The 23,607-nt window shown below is 33.1% G+C and overlaps 2 protein-coding genes across 5 annotated transcripts in view; both read right to left on the bottom strand.

Annotated features, from left to right (window-relative positions):
* Nucleotides 1-21,399, bottom strand: part of LOC121126508 (uncharacterized) — a 39,522-nt gene extending 18,123 nt beyond the window's left edge. The window contains exon 1 of one of the 4 annotated variants that reach the window (XM_040721831.2): nucleotides 21,078-21,399. In XM_040721831.2, coding sequence (XP_040577765.1) covers nucleotides 21,078-21,111 — 34 coding nt within the window. In that variant the 5' untranslated portion in view covers nucleotides 21,112-21,399. Of the gene's footprint in view, nucleotides 1-14,129; nucleotides 14,250-21,077 lie in introns of those variants that run through there. The other 3 variants (XM_040721840.2, XM_040721844.2, XM_071891841.1) reach the window with 3 other exon arrangements.
* Nucleotides 21,400-21,786: 387 nt separating this feature from the next.
* On the bottom strand, nucleotides 21,787-23,206 carry LOC121126537 (uncharacterized). Its single transcript, XM_040721858.2, has 4 exons — nucleotides 23,017-23,206; nucleotides 22,692-22,962; nucleotides 22,486-22,619; nucleotides 21,787-22,439 (listed from the first exon to the last, which is right to left on the bottom strand). The coding sequence occupies exons 1-4, from the start codon at nucleotides 23,064-23,066 to the stop codon at nucleotides 21,815-21,817; spliced, it is 1,080 nt and encodes a 359-aa protein (XP_040577792.1). The 5' UTR covers nucleotides 23,067-23,206; the 3' UTR covers nucleotides 21,787-21,814.
* Between the last annotated feature and the right edge of the window lie 401 nt (nucleotides 23,207-23,607).

Here is a 23,607-nt window from a genome sequence, read left to right as displayed (position 1 = left end):
AGTTGTTCTACTCCTCCGTGATCACGGTCTTCAAGGCATTGGTGTTCGGATGAGACATCCACAGGGTTCACGTTGGGTGAGGACAAAAGCAAGAAGTCTGCCGGTCAGAAACCAGTCGAACCTTTTTGGACGTGGGTTCAGGGGCACCATTTTGTGTAAACACAGATATGTTCCTGGGGAACGTGCTCTTTAACACTCCATGGCAAGACATGGTACTTCAGGACCTGATAGTGGAGTCCGCTTTGACATTCTCGTTGGCCTTGCAGAAGAAGGGAAGCATCTTGCCGTCGTTGATTCAGCCAAGAAGCGATTATTTCTCATGTTCAGAACAGCGTCCACTGTGAAGAACTTCTTGTGAGAGATCGACTTATGCGACGAGGAGATATCAGACCATCTGTTGTTTTGCTTCTCCCTCGGATATTTTTGACCGCACAAAAACACAACAAACATCAAATTGTAGCTTTTTGTTAGTTATTTTGTAAAATTTCAAGTACAAAATTATCGGACTTTTGAAATAGAGGCTAGACGGCCTCAAAGAGGATTCTAATCTCTGAGTCCTCGCCTTGTATTGATACTATATTGGTACCTGAGAATTGATCAGGCCCGTCGGAAGCTCTAAAATATGGAGTGGGGGCATAACAGATTTTATCCTTTTCGAATAAAAATGACAGGGATTTTTTTTTATCCAATTTCAATTATTAGAGTTGGCGAGCAAATGCTACTCTTTACCTGACAACCCTGCTAATCAATTATAAATGCTTCTATACTAAATTGGTATTGAAATCAATACATGCAAAGCCATTATATGATAAAAATATTATATCAAAATATTGACTCCAATTTTAATACTGACACCAATGTGAAAACTTGATATATTGACAGCACTAAAACAACCCCAGAATAGTAACCAATAGTCCAATAGTAACCTAGACATTAAAAATGAAAATAAAAACTTTGAGTAGTTATATGACGGGCAAAGGAAAATTCAGCTTCTTTAAATCTTTAAACAACAATTCGTGTCTAGTTTTGAAGTCTGGACAATCTACACTTAAAATAAAACTGGTTTCCAATCTTTTTATTCTTTTGGCCACAAAATCACCTCAAGAATCAAGATGTCATACAAATCCAGCTTTGCAATTGTACAGGTAATGGACTTTTTCAGAGCCTCCACAGAAGAATAATACTAGGCACAGGACTCATGCTTCACAGATCACTTGGGCTGAGGTCTGGTCTGTTTACAGGACAAAAATCTGGGCTCCAAATTATATGGAAATGGCTGGAGATTAAAATAGGAACGAACCCTCATCATCATTCAAACGACTCTTTTCATCTGTATATATATTAAGTTGGGGCTCCCAGGATCAATGAAACAGTGAAAAATACTCCAATAATCATCCCATCAAAAAGGGAAATACGTTCACACTATGGAGGCATAGGCATGCCAAGAAAGGACATACGAAAGAACTGGAGATATCTAAGGAAAAATTCACTCAAAGAAAACTGAAAGATCTTTTAAACAGTTAAAACAGTAATGAGTATATATTTGAATAGATGAAGCGCAAAAAACCGTGGCTAAAGTAGATTTGACGCAATTATTAATGATCTTGGACTTGGGAGAAAATACTTGATACTCCGCAGGGACATTCGTTTTTTCCACCTTTACTATGTACAAGGTACATATATCCTTATATTAACTAACATTGATAAGTTGTCCTTGAAATACTACTATGTCTCTCCGTTTATAATATTTTTATACATATGAAGTAAGTCGGGAAAAATTATAGCAAGTACTACTTTGTAGATACCAGGTGGAAACTTGAAACGTAAAATGGTTTTTTCTTTAAAATTCCGAGGATTTTAAGTGACTAACTTCAAAAGTTACAAATATTCAGCGGTAAACAAAGTTTCATGTTCTGAACATTAATTCGCACAGATCGCACTCCTACTAAAATTCCAAGGCCATTTGGAGGTTCCAGGAAGACTGTCTATAACGTGGAAAAGAAGAGCTCAAAAGAGTCTTGCAACGGAAGAGAGGGGTTCCTTTCAATGATGCTATCAAAAGTGGCTTCTCCACCCTCACACGGCTCTTTCGACCCACTTTTTTGATAGGTCTCTGGATAGTCTGGTGTAAAACTCCGAGACCTCTTGCATGGACCCACATGGACTTGAGGAGATTGGCCTGGGATGTTTTCTTTATCTCCTCTGGGTTCAGTTTGCCCTTTTCGACAGAGCCCTCTCCAACATTTCGGACATGCTGATGGCGTAGACGGTGGTCCTGGAGACGGCCAATCCCATGGAGTGGACAAATGTCAATCCCCTTCAAGTATCATTTTCTCAACTTGTACATAAGCTAGAGAGCTTAGGTTTGTTTTGTTTTGTAACTAATTGTGTGTTGTTTTAATATATCGAAATTTGAATTATTTTCAGTCCATAAACCATCAATTATTATTAAAATTAGTAAGTGATCAATGAACCACCCGGTATATCTTCGATGATGGTAAGGATAATGATGATGGTGAGAGTCTTGAAACTTTCTTATATGATAAATAATGGTTAATTTTGACTTTTATCATAGTCATAGGGGAGAATATCTTGTATACACTTTCCTTTTCTTTTACCTCTTTATTCCTCCAATACATTGAACATACATACATTATTGTGTTTATTCTTATTTAGAGTACCTTCATACGTAGTAGAGCATGTACGTATGTTTATATCCATCCGGAAATAGGTACATAGTATATAAAGAAGGGAAGAGAGAAAGAGCTGAAGGAGAAGAAAGAAGGAGGAATATCTCCTCTCACCGGTCTGTTATTATTATTGTTATGATGGGCTCCTCTTCCCCCCGTTCTTTCTGATTATAACATCTTCTTTTTCTCTTCCTTTTTATCCACTGCTAGCCAGCTCCAGAGCACGAGCACTGTAAAAAGCAAGGAAAGAAGAAAAGAATACCCAAAATGTAGGGGACTTCTTCTTTTTGTCCAGGAAGGAAAAATAAAAATAGCGAAAGCAAAGTAACGTTGTGAGTCACGTGTGTATTATATGTACATAGTTACTTATGGCTATTATTATTGTTATTAATAGAAGAAGAAAAAAAAGGAGTAACGCAGCAGCGTGATGAACCTTTTGATTACAAAGATTTGATTATCGATCCATCCCCTCCTCCTTACCCACAACCTTTATTTTTTCATCCTTATAATACAGGTTCATTTTTAACGTATATTCGCTCTTCTCCTCTCCACAGAAAAGGATAAGTAAATCATGGCTTGATTTTCCCTCCTTTTTTTTCAAAAATTAAAAACAAAATGGAAGGGGAAAAGAAAAAATAACAGGGGTGCTTCTACATATATATAACCTACTCCTACGATTGAGTAGTTCAAGGAACAAAAACGTACATTATTTTTAGAAGCTACAGGCCTTTGTACTACTCATAAATTATTATTATTATTTTATTTTTTTCACATATTTTCCTTTAATTAGTTACCGACTTTACAAATGACTTTACAGATGTCGTTTTCAGGGATGTGAAACAGGTTGAATTTTTCTCCTTATTAGAAAAACAGACGTGGATTACTCCTACTAAAATGTAAGGTGGATGATATTTACGAGACATATACATAGAGTTTAAAAGAAAGAATGAGGAACGAGGAGGACTATCCAAGTTAATGCTCAATCTACATAAATATTAGTAAAGTATGTATGATGAATAAAGCGAACATAAGGAGATTATCTTTCTCCTTCATCATCTTTCTTCGTCGACTGAGGAAACAGCAATAAAAAATTGATTTCAATCAAGGTAAGTGAGTCCTAAATAAACAATAGATCCATCATCACTACTTATAAAAGTCAACAATAACAAAGACATGGGGGAAATGGAAGAAAGAGAGAGAGAGAGGGATAAACAAACGGTTTTGTGTCATGATATGAATTGAGTGGGGATTGGAGGATCCATCTTTTATCATGTGGATCAAACTGTGGGCTACATATTAGGAAAAGTAATTTCGTATTTCTCATCCTTTTTTTAAATAAGTATATCTTGTTCAATATTGGTCGTATCGAATCATACAATAACGTATTGTAAAGGTGTAGGTGTATACTACAAACACTTTTTCGCCAGTATTGCGCATGGCTGGTTCAGTCGTGAATTATCGTGCGTCTAGTATGGAGGTCTAAAAGGAAAAAAAATGCCATTTTTTAAAAATTTCATACACCGAATTTCCATCTGCGAGTCAATGCTGAATCGCCCAAAAAACAATCCATTTCTTCAGTGGATTGTGACTGGTGATGAAAAAAGGATCACTTCCGTCAATGTTAAGCGGCCCAGGTCGTTGGCTAAGCCAGGAAAGTAATGCTGTACGTTTGGTTAGATTGGGAGGATATCATCTACTATGAGCTGCACCTCTATGGCCAAACACTCAATTCTCCCCTTTACTGTGAACAATTCGGCCGTTTGAAGCTGGCAATTGAATAGAAGTGTCCGGCATAGGGGAATAGACAACCCCAGGCTGCACACATCTTTGATGACGCTTCAGAAGCTCCTGCAGATAGGAACGGAAGTTATTTTTGTATCTACATAACATTCTAGACATGGCACATGTTCCTCTCTATGACCAACGCTTTTGGGACTAGAAATTTGGCCTCAATAGAGGCATGTGAAAATTGGTTGTCCAAGTGTTTTCTTAATAGGGCTTCTACGAAAAGGGATTTATGAAGTTGGAGTCTCGTAAAAATCAAATTATCCAACAGAATGGGGCATATTTGGCTTAAATCATATGATTGAAACATTTCTTATAAGGTATGGAAATACAACGAAAATTTACTATAATATACATTATAATTATAATTACGTAATACCTACATAATTAGACGTCCCTGCTAGGACTCTATGAATTAATAAAATGCTTAATTAAAATCCACCCCACTCTTAAGAGAAACTGTAATTTGAATTACTTCATTTGATTGCATGACTATGTACAACGTCCGTAGACAAAGAAATAAAGAAAGATACATTAAAATCGACTTCTTCGCATGTGTAGTGAGTGAAAGCAAAAAAACTAGGAGCAACGCTTGTTTTTTATTGGATGGATATCAGTATACCTGGGGAAAAAAGGCAAGTCCTCGCGATGAATTGTAGTTATTATATGTATGTAGGTATGTTTGGTAAAAGTCTTGTATACATCTATGATAATCAAGTTATAAGTATACATACATATCTTCACTTATATCCTATGTCTGTAGAAAGGAAAACTTCAGGATAGCCATATCTACAAAACGGAAATTGAACGTGGGTCTATGGAAATCTACAAGCATAATAGTTATCAACTAAATCACCATTTTGTATATTAATCCTTCAATATATATATATCGTAGAGACGTTATTCTACAGATATGTGTATGGCAAATCATAATGTTTTTATGGAAATATATATTTTAGTGTGCATATACCTATTGTGTACAAGTTGGAAATTATTGGTTCGGTAAAAAGTAATATTATATCTCCTGCACCTTTTTTTAACAAAGTATATCATGTTCATTATTGGTTATATTAGATCATACGATCAGGTGCTATAAGAGTGTGACTACATACTAAAAAGGTTTTTTGGACAGTATTGTGTTAGGCTGGTTCATTTGCGAATTATCGTGCCTCGAGTATGTAGGTCTCAAAGGAAAGAATCTGCCATATTTTATATACTAGGGTCATATTTTGCACAGCAGTGGTTCAAGCGAATTACCCCCTACTCAATTTTGACCTCTTCTGTGAACAACTCGACAGTTTGAAGGTGACAATCGAACAAGAGCGGTCAACATTAGTAAATAGGACACAACATGACATTATCAAGACAACACCAGACCACACACATCTTTTGATGACGTCCCAGAAAGTTCAAGAGCTTAGATGGGAAGTTCTTATTCATCCACCCTCGCACCAAGAAATGCATGTGAAAATTGGTTGTCCAAGTGTTTTGCCAATAGGGACAAGGGTTTTTACGAGAAGGGCATTATGAAGTTGGATTCTCGTTAACAACAAGTTATTGAAAAGAATGGGCATACTTAGATTAAATTGGTTAATTGTAACACTTCTTGTAAAGAATTGAGAAAAAAAAAAAAAACGAAATTAATTTTCCCCCAACTATCATAAGCATATTGTACAAGTTACAACTTGTACATCCAATAACATTTTGTTTCTTTCTTTAATTACAAAATAGATCGTTGTAATTTAGGGTGGACAATGGACATATGTTGTTTTCTCAAAAATACTTCACGCTGACGGATGGGTGTCGGTTTTAGGGTGTTTATATATATATTTTGAAATTATTTTGTCTTTTTCATCTCATATTTTACTTTAATTATTATTTTAAGTCAATATTCAATCATTTGTCCCTCAAAAAATGGGACATTTAATCAATTTATACAAAAAAAAAGTTCCCTGACCCTTTAAACAAAATAAAAAAAATTGTAAATATTTATTTCACCCATGTACCCCCTTACCAGCACAAATTATTTTTAGCTTCAGTAACAGGGGCGTCAGAAGGATCATATTTTTGAGGAGGCTTGGTTTATGTAATTTTTAAAAAAATACAAAAAGTTAAAACTATTAGTAAAAAAATTTCAAAAATCTATAGTTAATCTAAAAAAATTTAAAATCCTTAGCTACTAACAAAAAATTTAATTTGTTTAGAAAAAAAAATTAAAATCCATAGCTGTTGACAATAAATTAATTTTTAAGGAAAAAAAAATCATTTATAAAAGTTTTTGTACAAAAATTTTAAAATCCATATCAATTTACAGAAAATTAAATTTCAAATATTAATTTTTTTGGAAAAACCAAAATTCCTTAATTTGTGTGAGGGGATACAGCCCACCTCCTGTGGACACCCCTGTATTATCTACCACTTGTAAAATATTCTTTCAAAATCTCCAAGGGGTACGCGTAACCCCATTTGTGAATCACCGTCTTATGAAACGAATTTATTATGAATTTACAAGCAATTTGAACTTGATATTGTGGAACATATTATTTGTCAAATATTAATTATCATCAAAACAGTCAAAAATTACGCCATTAATGCATTGGTTAACCAAGAAATATTCAATTATTAATTTATAATTCATCCTCATCACAGGTCGTGCTATAAATTTTTCATTTAAAATTATACATCTCATAATATTGCTGCACTTGTATAAGAAGATTTTACTAGTTACCAATTAAAAATTTAGTCTTTTTAATTATCAAGTATGTAGATTCTAATGTTAAGATCTATTAAAATTACTTACGGGTACTTTATAATGTTGCATAGAGTAAAATAATCATTTAATAAAATCAAAATTTTCAAATTAATTAATATATCAAAAATCAACCTTGTAATATTCAAATTTTGCATGATTCTCATCACAAGTTGAATAAATCATTAATTTAAAATTATTCATCCTAATATAGGACTTATATATATATAGGTCATTCGAAGAGAAATTTTCACGAAGAAAGGGATTTAACTCAAATTTGGTATCTGGTATTATTGATAGTAATTCTTCGTAGTTTTGTTATATTAGATCCGTAATTCAATTCAACTTTGAGCCTTGAGGTCTTAAAATTGAATAAATTATCATTTTTATGAATATACTTTAAGATTGGTGATCTTTGATTTTTGTTTTTTTAATTTTAACAATCTAGAGATAGAGTATTTTATAATTTTTTTTATGTATTAAATTTTTAATTTATTCAAGAAAAAAAGATTTCATATCCTTTTATAGTGAAATATAAATAGATGGACACAAAATCTGAATACAACATATTATATAAAACACAGTTTGTGTGCGTGTGGCATTTATGGGTACCCATACCGTTGGACCAAGAAGGCTGAAACTTTGCATGGGGCTTGCTCTTTTGAAGTTGGACAGGCTAACACAGATTTGTAGACTTTGAGGGATCCTTTAAGGGTCTTATTCTATTGCCAAGACACAGAAATAGTTTTTGGGTAAAAAGTAAGGTGACTGGCGTCTTAAAAAGCAACTATATGAATTAAGGACTTTTTCTTAATTTATTTAAAATGAAAAAAGTTATGGGAAAAATAAGAAATAGTCAATAATAGTAGTTTTCAGGGGTCATAAAAACGAATTTCCGCAGGAATTTGGTTTCGTAGATACAAATAAAGTTTGTAGAAATTTGTCTGAAAATTTGTTTGCATATTAATGACATATAAAAATTGATTTTTAGCTTAAATATCTGTCCTTTTCTGAAATATTTTTTTGAATTTTTAGATTTTTTTTATCTTCTTTTTTTACTAAACGTCAATTTTCAATTTTTACGAAGAAATACCACAAGAAGATGTATTTTGGAGACAAAATTTTAAACCCTAATTCTACAATATAGTATTTTCAATTTCTTGAACAACAAATTGCAATGTTTTGACAGGTTTTTAATAATGTATGCCTATCATTGTTTAAGTTTACGATGTATATCAGTAATCAAATATTCATCAAAATGTATATTTTTTCATCTTAAAGACCTCAGAACTTAAGGATGTATTGAGTTACGGTTCTAATATTTCATTTTTGAGTAGGACTTCTATCAGTGATGGGCCAGTTATCTTATCTTTTTAGCTAGTTAAGTAAAAGTTAATTATTATTTTATCTTTTAATAACTAGTTGAGTAACAGTTAATTTTGAGTCAATTTTTTTAACTAGTTAAGTTTTATTTTATTAACTTTAAAGTAATTTAAGTTAAATTAACTTACTGGACCTTGGTTAAGTTAATGTTAATTTGGATGTTAAAAATAAACATTTTAAATTCAAGCAAATTGAGAAATTTATCAAGCCTTTTGTCGGTCTGTCTGGCTGGGATTTCCTCCACTTCCAATTGAACGATCAAGAAAAAAATACGGATTGAAACTACCCACATCCTCTATTTTAAAGCGAAAAAACAGTGCAGAGGAAGCAGAGTAAACTACCGGAGGAGGCTAATGTGGAATGACACATACCATGCTCATGTTTGTTACTCACACTTATCGTGATAAACTCAGCCACATGGAAGCTTTGGCAGGCCTGGGGACCTTGTGCAGATCCAGGTTTGTTATTGTACTGGTTTTGCAATTTTAATTTATATTTCTTGGATGGATGGAAGTAGTAGCCAAGGAAGAAATTACAGCTTTCATCAAGACAGTACACCGGCTGATAAGGCCAAAAAAGTGCAGGATGGCTTGGCTACAACATATAGTCACTTTTTTAGGCGGATTTTTTCCCTACAAACAGCCCGGACCTAACCCATACCATTTCTAACTATAGGGGAGGGTCAAGCATGAGGCCTGTGGAGGCACTGAACATGTTCATTACCCCGAAATGGCAAAGCAGGATCTGTACGAGGTCAATAAATGATATTCTTGTTACAGGAATTCGCCTTCCAAGATCATTTATATATAGGTATAGATAAATATACCTATATTTAAAAATAGACGTGTACACGCAGGGTAGATGAGGTAACACACCTTTAGAACTGATATGCAGGACTACATTCTTCAGTCCTAAATGAGGAGCGATACAACACTGGATCTATGACTCAATTGGGAAAAAAAAGAAAACAAAATGACGTCGATAGACTTTCATGACTTTAGAATTCCATGAATCAGCCATGTGTACCATGCACAAATAAGGAATCAACAGAATGTAGAATTTTTTATCTTTCAAACATTTTTTTTTTGTGCAATAAAGTCATAGAAGAACAAACTTTATTCATTGTGCATAAGTTGTACATTTCTGGTGAAAGGATAAAGTAAAGCCTTATTACAGATTATTTTATCTATCCACATGATGATATATATATATATTAGTCATGGGGCGATTAATCAGAATCGGAGAATGGGGGTGTTTTTTCTTGAACAGACATTCGTAAAGTAATGTTTAATTGACAATTCCAATTCTGATGTATAATTATTTATTACTAGTATTTAATTTTTACTAAAATTGCATCGGCATTGGGAATTTTTTATGTATGCATAATACAAAGGTAGAAAAGAACAAAATACCTGACTTTTTTTTCACATATTCAGCTATATTTTACTACTTAAATTTATAGAATTTAATTTTTAAATTTTTACTCAAAAACTTAATTTTCGATAAGCAGCTTTGGATTTTTGAAATTTAATTTTTTGTAAATAGTTTTGGATTTTAAACAAAATTCGCCAAAAATTTAATATTACAATTTTTTGAAAGTAGCATTGGATTATTTTAAAAAATGAATTCAAAAACCAATTCCCCCTCCAACCAAAAAAAAAAATATATATATAATTCAGCGGACACCCCTGTTTGAGTACCTATGTTTTGCAGCACAACTTACAACATGTTCTCCTCCTTACTTCTATTCGAAGAGTCATTCGAAATATCAAATAAATTACAACAAGAAAATGTAAAGGAAATCCTCATAAATTCTTACAGGTCTTCCTGTCCCATACATACCTATATAGGTATTTATTTAGATACATAATTCATTTATCTCTCTCTCTCTCTTAAAATGCAAATCGTGTGGAGAAATTGCACTATATTTATCATCAAAAGTCAAGACATATGAATATACATAGGTGAATAAGGAGACAGGTAAAATAACGATGGACATACATACAATTTGACCATATTTATGAGAATATCAAAAGTGCACAGAGTAGGCACTTCTTACTATTTACAAATGTGGCCCATCAACACAAAAGCATGCTAAATTGATTTTTTTCCTACTTATTTTTTTTTCCCCCAATAATTTAATTTCTTTTGAATAGTAATGGACTTTTGACATTTTTTCCAATAAATTTAATTTTTTGAGACTACCTATAGATTTTTTAAATCTTTTTCTAAAATATTTTATATTTTGTGAATAGATTTGGATTTTGTAATATTTTTTTTTTACAAATTTAATATTTGAAAATTAGTTTTTGAATTTTTTTTCTGAAAAAATGAACGATTTGTAAATTAATTTTTGAAATTTTTTTCCAACAATTTTAATTTTTGGATTTTTTTTTTTTCAAAAAAACAGGGCTGGTCTAATCTAGTGGTACACATTTTATTATTTCAAATCCGGAATGTCATTGGTGCAAAATCTTATCTCTGAATAGAGCAGCCTGAGAAAGTTGAAAAAAGTGAAGAAGATTATATAAATTTGGCCAAGGTTTTTTGGTCATTCTGACGATAAAATTTTCAACTTTGATGTCACTATGAATAAGCAGAACTGCCGCTACATCACAACTGAACATTCAGACAATATCCCACCTTCAATAAAATATGTCTTCAGAACAAAAAATTCATGCGGAACTATTGTTTTGGTCGTTGTAAAGTTTACCTTCCATTTTTGTGCTGAGGAAACAGTGATCAATGAAGATGTTTTTTGTACCTCAACATGTAGCCACCCTCCTCTCCAGACGCAAACCCCTTGGACTTCTCTATCTAGGTACGTCAGGAGGAGAGGGTGTGTACTACTCCCTTCCAGGAGTGTCCAGTATCTGTATTTGTTGACCAAGCTCGAGTTTGACATCATAGTCAAAGTCTGTAAGGGATTTAGACCTCGTATTGGGACAATTATTAAAGCTGAAGAGTTCATATATTGAATAAAAGTTGTGCCAAGCACGATTTTCAGATGATTGTCTGAAATAAATGTTCCCACAAAACCTCTTGTTTAAATTGCACTCTTGAACAATTGAAATAAAATAAAATGTTTACCTCTAGATAAGATCAAGGATGAAAGGGTCCATATCATATATTATGTAGCTAAAACTCTTGAGTACCCCAAATCATCCATCCAAACTTGAATACAAGGCCTTATAATTGACTCAAATATGCCTATGAAATCTTGGCTTGTATGTATATATGATAAAGGAAATTTATTGGGATTTTTTCCTTTTTTTGATTTGTTTTCAAGATTTTTTTAATGCTGTGGACACATGAATGAACGAGCTCCCTGGATCATTAATAATAAGGAACACAATGATCAATGTTTATAATATTTTTATATTTAAAAACTGTCCAATTTTATGATCATACTATTTTCGTCACACAAAGACTTTTTCTGTTGGGACAATCAAAAAGCTGATTTTGGTCAAGTTTTTAAACCCTTTTAAGAGTGAATGAAGTCATTTTAATATGAAAAAAAAAATAGATTTTTCAGTGGAAATAGGTCATTTTCCAGACTCTCATACAGTCACAAATTTGATTATATTATAAGTCAAAAAATGTATATTTTTTGACATTTGATTTATCAGTAAAAACTATTATACAACTGCTTCATTTGATCATTTAAAGTGTCTAAGATGTGCTCAATGATTTGAAGTTTCCTTAATAACGTGATCTTCCTTTTCATTCAACAACTATCAAGTCACCTGTTACTTTTTTTTTTGTACAATAACACTTCTCTGTATCGTTAATTAAATATAGAAACCGCAAATCATTTAATATAAAATGGCCTTAAAGTTTCCCAAAGTAATTTTTTTCCATTGTTTTTAGAAGATCAACAGTTTAATTTTATGAAAAGAGTAGGTAATTGACATAAAATTCAAGTAGGCACATGATAAGAAAGATATTTTTAATTGCTTTGTTTTGTTTTTAAGATAAGACCCTACGGGTCCTTAGTAACAAAGACACAACTGACTCTCTCATAAGTTTTCATCACTCAGGTAAAAGTCCGTCATTTATAAAGACACACTACATTGACAATCCTAGAAAACAGATAAATTATTACATGGTGAAAACATGTTCATTTATCATTACTGTTATGTAAGTCAACTACTCCTCTAGTACACTGGGAAGGAGGAGAAAAGACCCCCCATCTCCTATTTACCTTGGAGGAATGTCTTGTGATAATTAATAAACCTGAGGTAAGACATTTGAATATTTATTATTTTTTTTTTTTTCCTTAAAAAAACATGACTAAAATATTATTTGTTTGTTGTTGAAAGCAGGCACAAAGTTGTCAGGATTTGTTATTTTATTTTCTTATTCTGGGTGGATATGTCAAATAAATTACAAGGTAAGTAAATGATTACTATGAATAAATAATACAAAATTTTGCACGTAAATATAGGAGGATTCACAAAAATATCTGGACTCTCAAATTTCTCTCTACTTACAAACAGAAAAAGATATTATATAAGGTGCGTCCGCACGGGCAGGCTGGAGGGGCTGTAGCCCCTCCAAATTAAGGAACTTTTCTTTTTAACTATGTAAAAATAATAAAGATTTGTTTTCAAATAATTTAATATTTGAAATTTAATTTTTAATTTTTTTTTCTCAAAAAAAATTTTTTCTCGTAATAGCTATGAATTTTGAAATTTCTTGTGAATAACTGTATATTTTCTAATTTTTTTCCAAAATAATTATTATTAGAAATTTAATTTTTTAAATATTTTGCAACAGTTACGAATTATTGAATTTTTTTTTGCAAAAAAATTAATATTTGAAATTTAATTCAATTTTTAAATTTTTTTTCTCAAGAATTTTATTGTCTGCTAATAACTATGAATTTTTGAATTTTTTTTGGAACAGCTCTGGATTTTATAATTTTTTTTTACAAAAACATTATTATTTGAAATTTAATTTTTAAAATATTTTTCAACAGCTACGAATTATTGAAATTTTTTTCGAAAAAGTTAAATTTATTGTCATTTGCTGTGGATTTTTGAAAAAATTTAATATTTGAAATTAAATTTTGAAATTTTTTCCAATTTTTTTCTTATTTTTTTTATTTTTGGAAAAAATCAAAATCCAAGCTCCCCTCCAAAAAAAAAAAATACATATATATATAAACTTGCGAACCCCCTTGTATATGTATATAGATCAGGGGTAGGCAACCTTTGAGACATGGATCACCAACTTCAACATTTCCAATCAATGAGTGTGATACTATCAACAATAATGGTAAAAAACATACACAAACTACAGGAATATGATCTAATTTGCTCGTGCCAAGGAATATGCCTCGCCGTGCCAGCAGTGCCATGCGTGCCATAGGTTGCAACCCCTGATATAGATCATATACTATATTAGAATGAAGAGTTAATCATGGACGATCTGCTTGCTTTAGATAAAGCATGCCATGCATTGACGATGCTTTAAGGTTTTTTTTGGGTATATTCAAAACAATTAAAGCGGATTCTTACCTTTAATTTTTTATAAATAGTGGTGTAATCATGAAGTAAGGAAGTTTTTAGGAGACGTCCTAACAGAGCAAGCACAGAAATACCTTATCTCGTTTGAACAAAAATTTGTGTTATACATATCTATAAGTACATACATGGATAATATCAAATTGGAATTTGGTAAATTGCAGGTGTGTATTCCCTCGTTCACACACACACACACACAGACAGTAAGGTCGTCCTTTAGCCCTTACGTAAATAGAACATAAAAAGACATACGTATAATGTACATATCTCTATGAGATATTGTTGTAGAGAACATGATGTAAAAATGAATTTAATGAAATATTATTAATAATTTGACTTGTAACTGTTTGTGCATTAGTCGTACAATGTAATTTATGAACCAAACAGTTTAAGGCAAAAGTGAAAGAAAGAAGTGAATTTATATACCTTATATTTAGTTATAGGTATGTATATCTATGTCTGTGGGTACTGACAGTAATTCTAAACGAACAGATTACATAATTAAAATATTAATAACAAGAGTAATCAAAACAAACGGATATTATGAAACATTTATTCATTAAGGAGGTTCTTCCTTTTACAGTCATTCCTTTCACGCTATTTATATGTAGACATGAGGGCAATGGGAGCATTGTCCGCCCCTCAAAAAAAATCCATTTAAAATTTTCGGTGATTACTAGAATTTTGACTTCTCATCGATTTTTTGGCCAAAACAAATAAAAAAACCGACCACTAAATAAAGTAAAAATGAGGACCCATATATGAAAATTGAGAAATTTGTATTTAAATAAAAATACAGTTTTAAAACGATAATTTAAAGAAATGAGTGTTCTTTCATACTCATTTTTAATTTATCCATAAATGTTGCCATATTTTATCACATTCAAGATTTTAGAAATATTTTCTTACATTAATTTTTCCCTTCAATCAGTATTGGTAGTTTTAAGCATACTTCAACATCTATATTATTAGTTGGAGCAAATTTGAAGTTGGTGGGATTTACGGGAGACTTATTAGATCTACGGCGATATTACGTCCAACCTTTTGCATAAATGGAAGATAAGGATTTCAAAATTTGACGCAAAAGTATTTATAATGTGTTGCAAGATTCTTCAACAGTCAATTTTGTGCCAATTGTTTCCTTCCTCTAACTAGCTGCAGTGTGAATCTGGCTCCTTCACATATCCAATCATAACCCTGATTTCATTATAATATTTTTAGCTGTTTGTAGGTCAAATTCCCACTAAAAATATCATCAAAAGCTTTTGTGTAATCAAACTAGAATCAAAATTTCTGTATTTAATTGATTCCAGTATATAAAAATGAGCATTTTAACAATTTTTCCAAAAGTATGTCAAAATGAGACATTTTTGAGGATGACAAATCAATAATTTACACAAAAATTAGTGGTTGCATTTTTGCAAAATTATATGTGGATTTTAAATATGTGCCAATATTATATTTGCAGTCCTTAAACCCTGAAATTATGCAATTTAAAAATTAAACAACACCACATTTTAATGTTTTTGTTTGAAAAATAATAACCCCTAGGTTTTTCAACTGTTTCTACGCCAAAGGAACTTATTTGAAGCATGACTTATAAGGGTTTCATTAATCAAGTATTATTTTGATCTAGAAGTTTTAGTTAAGATGCAATATTTCTCGTTTTTTAAGTAGAAAAATATCGGGGCTCAGTAATGATTTTTTTTAAATTCCGTGATAATGAATTATATTTTATTAAAAGGAGACATTAATAATAGTTTTTTATTTTATTAAAATTCTAATGACTATTTCCTCAATAAAATTGAAAACAAATAAATATTGCTCCTGAACTAGACTTTTAAAAACAAAAACCTAAATTATTTACGATCCAAATAAGATTCTTTGGTGTACAAACAATTGATAACCCGAAATGCAATTCCTTTTCAAATCAAACCCTTAAAATATGGTAGTTTTTTTAACTTTTAACTTGTTTTATCTCAAGACTGGAAATTGCATATCAAATATCTGCACATATTTGAGATTAAAATATAACTTTGCAAAAAGAAAATCAGCTTTTATGTGAATCATTGATTACTTTTATAATTTTAAATTGGCTCAAACCAAATTATAAATGTAAAAATACTCAAAAATTTACAATTTGAAAGTTTTTGAAAACTCAAATTGTCTACTAAAAAAATAATTATAGTTTCCTGATATATTCTACCTTTGTTAAAAAAGGTCAACAATAAAAGATTATTAAAATGCTAGTCCCAAATAATAGGACAAAATTTGTACACCCCCCCAAAAAAAAAAAAAAATTAAATTATCTCTCCTAACGCATATGTATCTAATAGAAATTGGGACTTGAATTCGACTTGATCTCACACTCAAAGACTCGCGACTGAAAAACTATTTCTACTAAACTCAATATTATCTAAAAGCTCCATTTAATGACTTTCCATTATTCATAATGAGATCCGCCTTCCATAATATCCTCGCCCACACGGCGTCAGAAGCTTTGGCAGGCCCTGGCGAGCTTTTATGGATCCAGTTTTGCCATTGTACTAGTTTTGCACATTTAATTTACATTTCTCGGATGAATGAAGTAGACCAAGGAATAAATTATACCTTCCAACAAGACAATGCACGGCCCACAAGGGCAACAAAGTGCAGGATATCTTGTTTTTGGCCTACAAACAGCCCAAACCTGAACCCATGAGATTTCTATCTCTGAGGGTAGGTCGAGCATGAGCCCAGTGCCAAGTATCGTTCGTCTATGGAGGCCCTAAAAAGTGTGTTACCCGTACAATGACAAAGATGGATTTGTACTTAAGGACCCGATCTCGACTCCATGAAAGTATTCAACTACATACTCAAACTGGACTTGATAAAAAGATTAAAGGATCTTAAGTCAATGTTCCTACTGAGCAAAGACTGGGACTTTCAGTATGAGGGGCTTTGTCTCCGCCATTGCCTTCAACTAATATCAAAGTATAAAGGCTATTACAACATTCACACTCAACACCACCCTCGACCACTTACTCCCTTCAACTCCTAGAAACAATTAAAAGTAACCCGATCTCTAATCCATAAATCATTCACACATACACCTATTTCAAAGTTCACCTTCTATACTTCTAGTTCTCAATATATGGTATATGTATTGTGTAGCTCCTAATTCCCCATCGTATTTTCTTTAACCCCCATTGTTCTCTCTTTCTATTTAAGCCTTACATAATGACGTAATTCCTTCCTTTATTTTATTTTTTCAACTTTAATTTCCCTAAAAATGATTAGTATTATTTGTTTCTTTTCTTTTATGTAAGGTTCAAGACCTTTTAATAGAGTCAATATTGTGGAGTTGGAAATAACCTTTATGCTATGTTATGTTAGAGAGAGAGAGATATATATTCATATATAACTATGTGGATGTGTAACTAAGTAGGTAATAGCTCCAAGTACATACAAAATTGGGTCTAAATAAAAAAGGGTATAAAAGAAAACAGGAGCAGATGAAGGAGAGAGATTGATGCAGGTGAACAAGATTTTGTCAACAGAGAGTTGTTGTAGCGTGCCACTCCCCCCTCCCCTCCTACCCATTCTTCTTCTTCAACCACCCACCATATCCTATACAAAAAGGAATCATTGTGCATAGTAAAGTATAGTGTTGTTCGGAGCACAGGGATAGGTACTGACTAGTTCTGTGTAATTAGGTAGACTGAACGCTTAGGACAGACAGATCCTATCTGCCTTTGGATAAGATATTTGAGATACCGGATCAACCGTTAAAGTGAAGCGACATTTTTTTACGATTTTCCTATAAACAATGTTGTAGAACACATAATTAGTTATCCATGTCTCAGACAAACATTGCCATAGTCTCCATGCATGGACAACAATGACAATCATCTGCCTCGAGTCCCCAGTCTGCTCCTCGATGGCCTTCTGGAACAATTCCTCAAGGAGGAACGCCGATATCTCAATCCTCTAATCGTACTATGGGCTCATGGTGGTGACTAGGACTATGTTTTTCTTAGCAATCGACAGTTAATTATGTTTTCTACTACATTACTCATAGGAAAATTGTAAAAAAAAATAACTCTTCACCTCTCAAAATGTGAATAATATAGATGATAAAATAATAACGTTTGCCCCGGTTTGTATCAAGAGCATTGCACATATCTTGGAAAAAATATCCCTGCTTTCATTATAATGCATTATAAAATGAACACATTATTTCTTTACTTAGTTATATAGTTGATTCTATAATTATATAATCTAGTAATTAAAAAAGCAAAAAAAAAAACACCTCTATGACATCACAAGGATCGATTTTACCCTCTTTAATGACTGACAGAACACTAGTACCGACTTATTTAAACTAAATTGATATTGAAATCCGTACTTGAAGCACCATTATGTGATAACAATATTTGAACGTCGATGACGTAACCCACAAATTTTCCTATATAAATTATTATGATAAAACTCAAGCGACTCAAATGACGTAGTTAGTTGTAACCCACGTCATTTCTGCTCTTGCATTTTTCTTTAAAACACACATAAGGACCGGTCCGGACTGAAAATTTTATTAGGACCGAACAAGTAAGAATGCAGTCTTTTTAGACTGATCCATCACTAACCCCCTCCCCCTCCTCCCCCCCTTTATATATATAAAAAAAACAATAATTAAAATGGTTTTTCTTTTTAAAAAAAGTCTTCCAATTTCTTCACTAGTAAATTGTTCTTTTAAATATATTTGCAGTGAAAAAAAGTATGGAAATCCCAATACAAATTTTGGTTCCAGAACGGGTACAAAATATTTGATATTGAAATAACACTAGTCAATATTAAAGGTGTCAAAAAGGGTTCTTTATGAATAGGAATTGAAGTCGTTTATGTTATGTTCTCCTAGTATTCACGTAGGTAGGTATCTTTTGAGATATTCTTTTAAATATGTAGATGCCTACATAAAAGAAGAAAAAGTGTTGATGAGGGAATGGGAGCCGAGGTTACGTCTAGAGGAATAAGTAGGTAATCCCCCCCCCCTTTTATTTTTTATTCTCTCTATCTCTGGGGCTCTCTCCTTACCTTGCAAAAGCAGAAGAAAACTTACAATAATCACCACTATCCTCCTCTCATCAAACAGCTCCTTTGAAAAAAAAGAAGAATTAGGTACCTACATAGAAGAAGGCAGATGACAATATTATTATTGGGGAGAAGAGAGAGAGAGAAAGGCACTGATTATATTATTATACCTGATTCAAATTGATGATGAGGATAGGAGATGTGTGCGGGGTGTTATAGAAATAATGGAAGCACCTGCCAGCACATCTCAATAACAACAATACTAATGCTTAATGATTATTGGGGGGGATAATGGGCTAGGGGGGAAGATGTATGGTGACACATTCTACAACTACCTACCCAAAACAACAACAACATCTGTATACCACCTGAGACAGGCAATTCATCAACCATGCCGAAAGAGTTTTTACTCCTTTCTGAGCGAGCTCTTCGTAAGTGTATCCCATATCAGAAATGTGTATTTAAAACTGACCAGCTCGTATCTCAAGAATAAAATAAATAAATAAATTCAAATGAATGCTTTTTAGCACGAAACATACAAATAAAACTCGTGTGTGGGGGGACTCGTATCTCAAAGAACACTTGTATTGCTTTATTTGCGAAAACCTGGTTGTTTTTAATGTTCAGATGGAGTTGTACTGATTAAGTAGATATAAATAAACATTATAGTATTACATTTACTCCATTTGACCACTGACGTTCATATACATAAAGTATATTTCCTTCCCTAGAAACGACTGGGGCGCGAACCTTCAGACATTGAGTTCAAGAAAACAATTTCTCCCGATCGTAATATCCATTGACCTACGTCGTTCCATATGTATTTAAGTACGTAAAACATACAAAAAAATATTATGTGGAGACACTCGTATACCAAGGTTTACCTGTATTATTTTATTAGCGTAAACATAGTCGTCAGCTACAGAGGTTAATTACTCATCTAACCCTTCAAATTAAGGCAAAGATAGGAACATTCGGATAATATATTCGGTGTTTTTTTTAAAGGTCATCAGAATATGTTTTTAGTACCAAATATTCGGGCAAAATTAGTATGTAGATTAAAGCTCACCTTGAATATGTAAGCATACTAATCTAAATGAAAGTGTGTGTGTACATAGTAGAGGGGGGCTCTTGGAAAGTTGGAAGAAGAGAAGAAAATAATCTTATGTAGTGGATGGTGTTATATACATACATAGGTAGGTCCATACAAATACTCATAAAGAGAGAGAAAGCAAGCTCTTTTTTTGTGTTTCCACGCTTCCAATCCCACTCACTCACTTCTCTCCTGTTTCCTTTTAAGACTTTAAATACCTTTCTCTCCATCTATTCTTTTTTTAATTAGGACTCTTGGAGGGACCAATGGTATATACTATATATATATATAAATTTGGTCATTAATTTCTCTCTACGTAGATATACATCATCCCCGTTTCTCTTCTCTTCAGGAACGTGATCATCAACGTACAAAGATATACGACATAGATGACAGTCCCGGATCGTAATCCCTAGCTCCATAATCGGAATATAATTCCTGTTTTGAGTGTATATGTAAAAGAGAGAATGAGTGAGTAAGCGAGGAAAAGGAGGAACAGGTGACATAAGTCGCTCAAGAAAGGATCGCTTGCATGCTACCGCAACGAAAGCATCACGTATCCATTCAAAGAACATGCACTCTTCTATCATCATAATAGTATTTATGGTTTGCTCATAAGAGAAAAGCGCGCTCGCCCCCCTCCCTACTTATGTCTCCTGGACCATCAACGAGAACAATAACAAACTCTAACTATTACCCCAAAAAAATAAAAATGCATGAAACACAAAGTGACATAGCTAAAGAAAAGAAGAAAGAGAGAGAGAGAGAGAGATACTCACCGTTGAGATTAGAGAGATGGTTTTTGTTTGTCATGTTGAGATGGAAGCAGCAGCACCCATGATCCAGAAAAAAGAGAAGGAGAAGAAAAAGGTATGTAGAATAGAATGGATATAATGTGATGGAGAATGGATAGACAGAGTGAGAGATGGATAGAAAAGAAAAAAAAATAGGGGGGGAAGAAAAAGGGAAGAAGGGTAATCCTTGGGAAGGTGACGATGCTTTTTTACGATCCTTTACTTAAAACTCCTTCTTCCTTCTCAAAAGGGGACTGCCGTAAATTTAGAACACACGAATTTCCCCTTTTTTTGGGGAGGAGGGGGGGAGAGGGCTTTATTATTTATTCTTCTACGACAGAGGAGAGAAAAGGTGGAGCGCCCGCTTTTACATCATCAGTACACACAGAAAACCTGTAAAAAGGATGATGATGATGATGCTCTCCAAGGAGCAGTCGGAGAAGGAGGAAGGAAAAGCATCCAAATATCTATAGCTATGTATGGTATTTAGAAGAGTACCTTTCTACTCCTTTAGTATATATACACATATACACACTAAGGAAACACTTTCTTTCTTTCTGAGTGGTTCATCTTTTTGGTTGTAAGATGGCCCCTGACTCAAAAGACTCTTTTCCTTTGCATGATGCAGAGACACCTACCACTCAAAAAACGCAATAAACTCTCAAATGTAAATAAGATCATAACACCATAGATCGGTACATAAATATATTATTTAAATCAAGCTATCCAAAAAGGGGCTCTGACTGGTTCCCTGATATTGGAACGAGGCCAGCTGTATTTCCAGAGTGTCTACTTGCTAAAAAGTCTTGTAATCCCTTAAAAAAGTCCTCTTTAAACGATAAATACACTTGTAGCCCAATTTTCTCATATTCCTGTTTGAGTCCGTTGATTTTGACAGTGAGCCGTTCATTCTCAGCTAGGACCTCTTCCAGCTGCTGACCCAATCCAGGTGTTGTTTCTCCAGCCACGGTTGATGTGGGGGATGTCTCTGTGGTAGTCGTTGGGGCAGGGGTTGTTACAACACAGGAGGGTGGAGTCCAATCCGTTGTGGAGTAGAGGCGATTATAGCCGTAGGCCTTGAGCATAAAGAGGTAGTCCAGGTCGCATGGAGCATCCTTGTTGCTCACCACAAATTCAAACCGTGGTCGACTAAAGGGGCGGGGAAAGTTGCGTGTGAGAACGGTTTCATTGTAGGAGTTGTCATAGAGCTTGAGCTCAAAGTAATCCAAACAAATGGGATAGTCCACGTCAGTGAGACGCCAAAAGACTTTGATGCTGTATTCTTCTTCAAGGGTTGGCTCAGGGGAGTCGGATGGAGGAGGAGCCCCTCCTCGACCTGGAGATTTACTGAAAGAGAAATAATTGAAAGGATATCTAAGGGTAAATCACTCACTACTGTCCTCGTCTTTTTTCCTTGACTGTGGGTCGATTTATAAATCTAGGCGTGTAGGCCAATTTGAAGTACACTACCTCCGAGTTCATTTTAAAGTCCTCTCTCATTCCTTTCCAATCTTCTGACGCAATGACCTATGTACAAGAAGATAACCCTGAATAGCATCTTGCATATGGGAAATTACCAACCAGGCTTAAATGATTTACCTTAAAGTAATAGTCTGTACAAGGAATCACGTCAATTTCAAAGCTTCGTCGATGTCGATTGATTTTGGGAGTGAGACGGACGGTGCCTTGAGGATCTTGTTTTTGAAAGTATTCGACTTGGAAGTAGTCCACACAGCGAAAGTTCTCCATGCGTCCCCACATGACACGAGCCTTGTTAGGAATCATTTCCCCATTTTCGTCATAGACTGTCACTACCGTGGGCTTCTCCACAAACCAAAAGGGATTCTGAAAGGGACATCCACCACAAACACTACAAAAAAAGGTGGCGTTTTATTTTTGGCAAGGTACTTGGAGAATGATTTACAGTTCGAGTTGTCTCCAGAGAATCAGTAGTAGGATCCAAGGGTTCTTCATTCTTATTTTGAAAAATCATACTAAACATCCGCTAATAAAACAAACAGAAATAAAAACAAGTTATGTCTTATACACTCTAGTAATCATCTCAATTGTTTAAAACAATAACAAGCACTATTAAACAGTAAGGCGTGGAGTGTGACTCAGTGAGATAGATATATAGTACATATATTTAGAGAGAGCTAATTGAAGTGTGTCCTCATCTGTGTTGATTCTCTTGGAGCTAAAAATATGTCCTTAAACCCCGGGTCTTCTTCATTCATCAAAGATAATTTTATCTGAAAGGCAATTTAAAAGAGCAAACAAATACTAAAAGAAAATGGGAATCAACTTTTTCCCATTTTTTATTTCATTTTATTTTATTCCTTCAAACGTACAAACTTCTATATACATGTATATGTATATATTTTATATGTAGTAATATAAAAGCAAGAAAACAAACGATGTAAGAATGTCACAATTGAAAATACACTTGAATTCACAAAAAAGTCATTTGCGTGTGTCTTACGTGATTGAATATATTCAAATATTCAACTTTTTC

The sequence above is a fragment of the Lepeophtheirus salmonis genome, chromosome 1 (assembly GCF_016086655.4).
Source record: "Lepeophtheirus salmonis chromosome 1, UVic_Lsal_1.4, whole genome shotgun sequence".
NCBI lineage: Eukaryota > Metazoa > Arthropoda > Copepoda > Siphonostomatoida > Caligidae > Lepeophtheirus > Lepeophtheirus salmonis.
The sequence above is the reverse complement of the archived record's forward strand: the minus strand, read 5'-3'. Positions and strand labels throughout refer to the sequence as shown.

Bases quoted from the DNA above. Each gene is read 5' to 3' on its own strand.
- LOC121126537 (XM_040721858.2), bottom strand. From the start codon at position 23,066: ATGAAGAACCCTTGGATCCTACTACTGATTCTCTGGAGACAACTCGAA. The intron at 22,620-22,691 runs GTAAATCATTTA...TCTTGTACATAG, and splicing joins GTACAGACTATTACTTTAAG to GTCATTGCGTCAGAAGATTG. The intron at 22,440-22,485 runs GTGAGTGATTTA...TTTCTCTTTCAG, and splicing joins GAAAAAAGACGAGGACAGTA to TAAATCTCCAGGTCGAGGAG.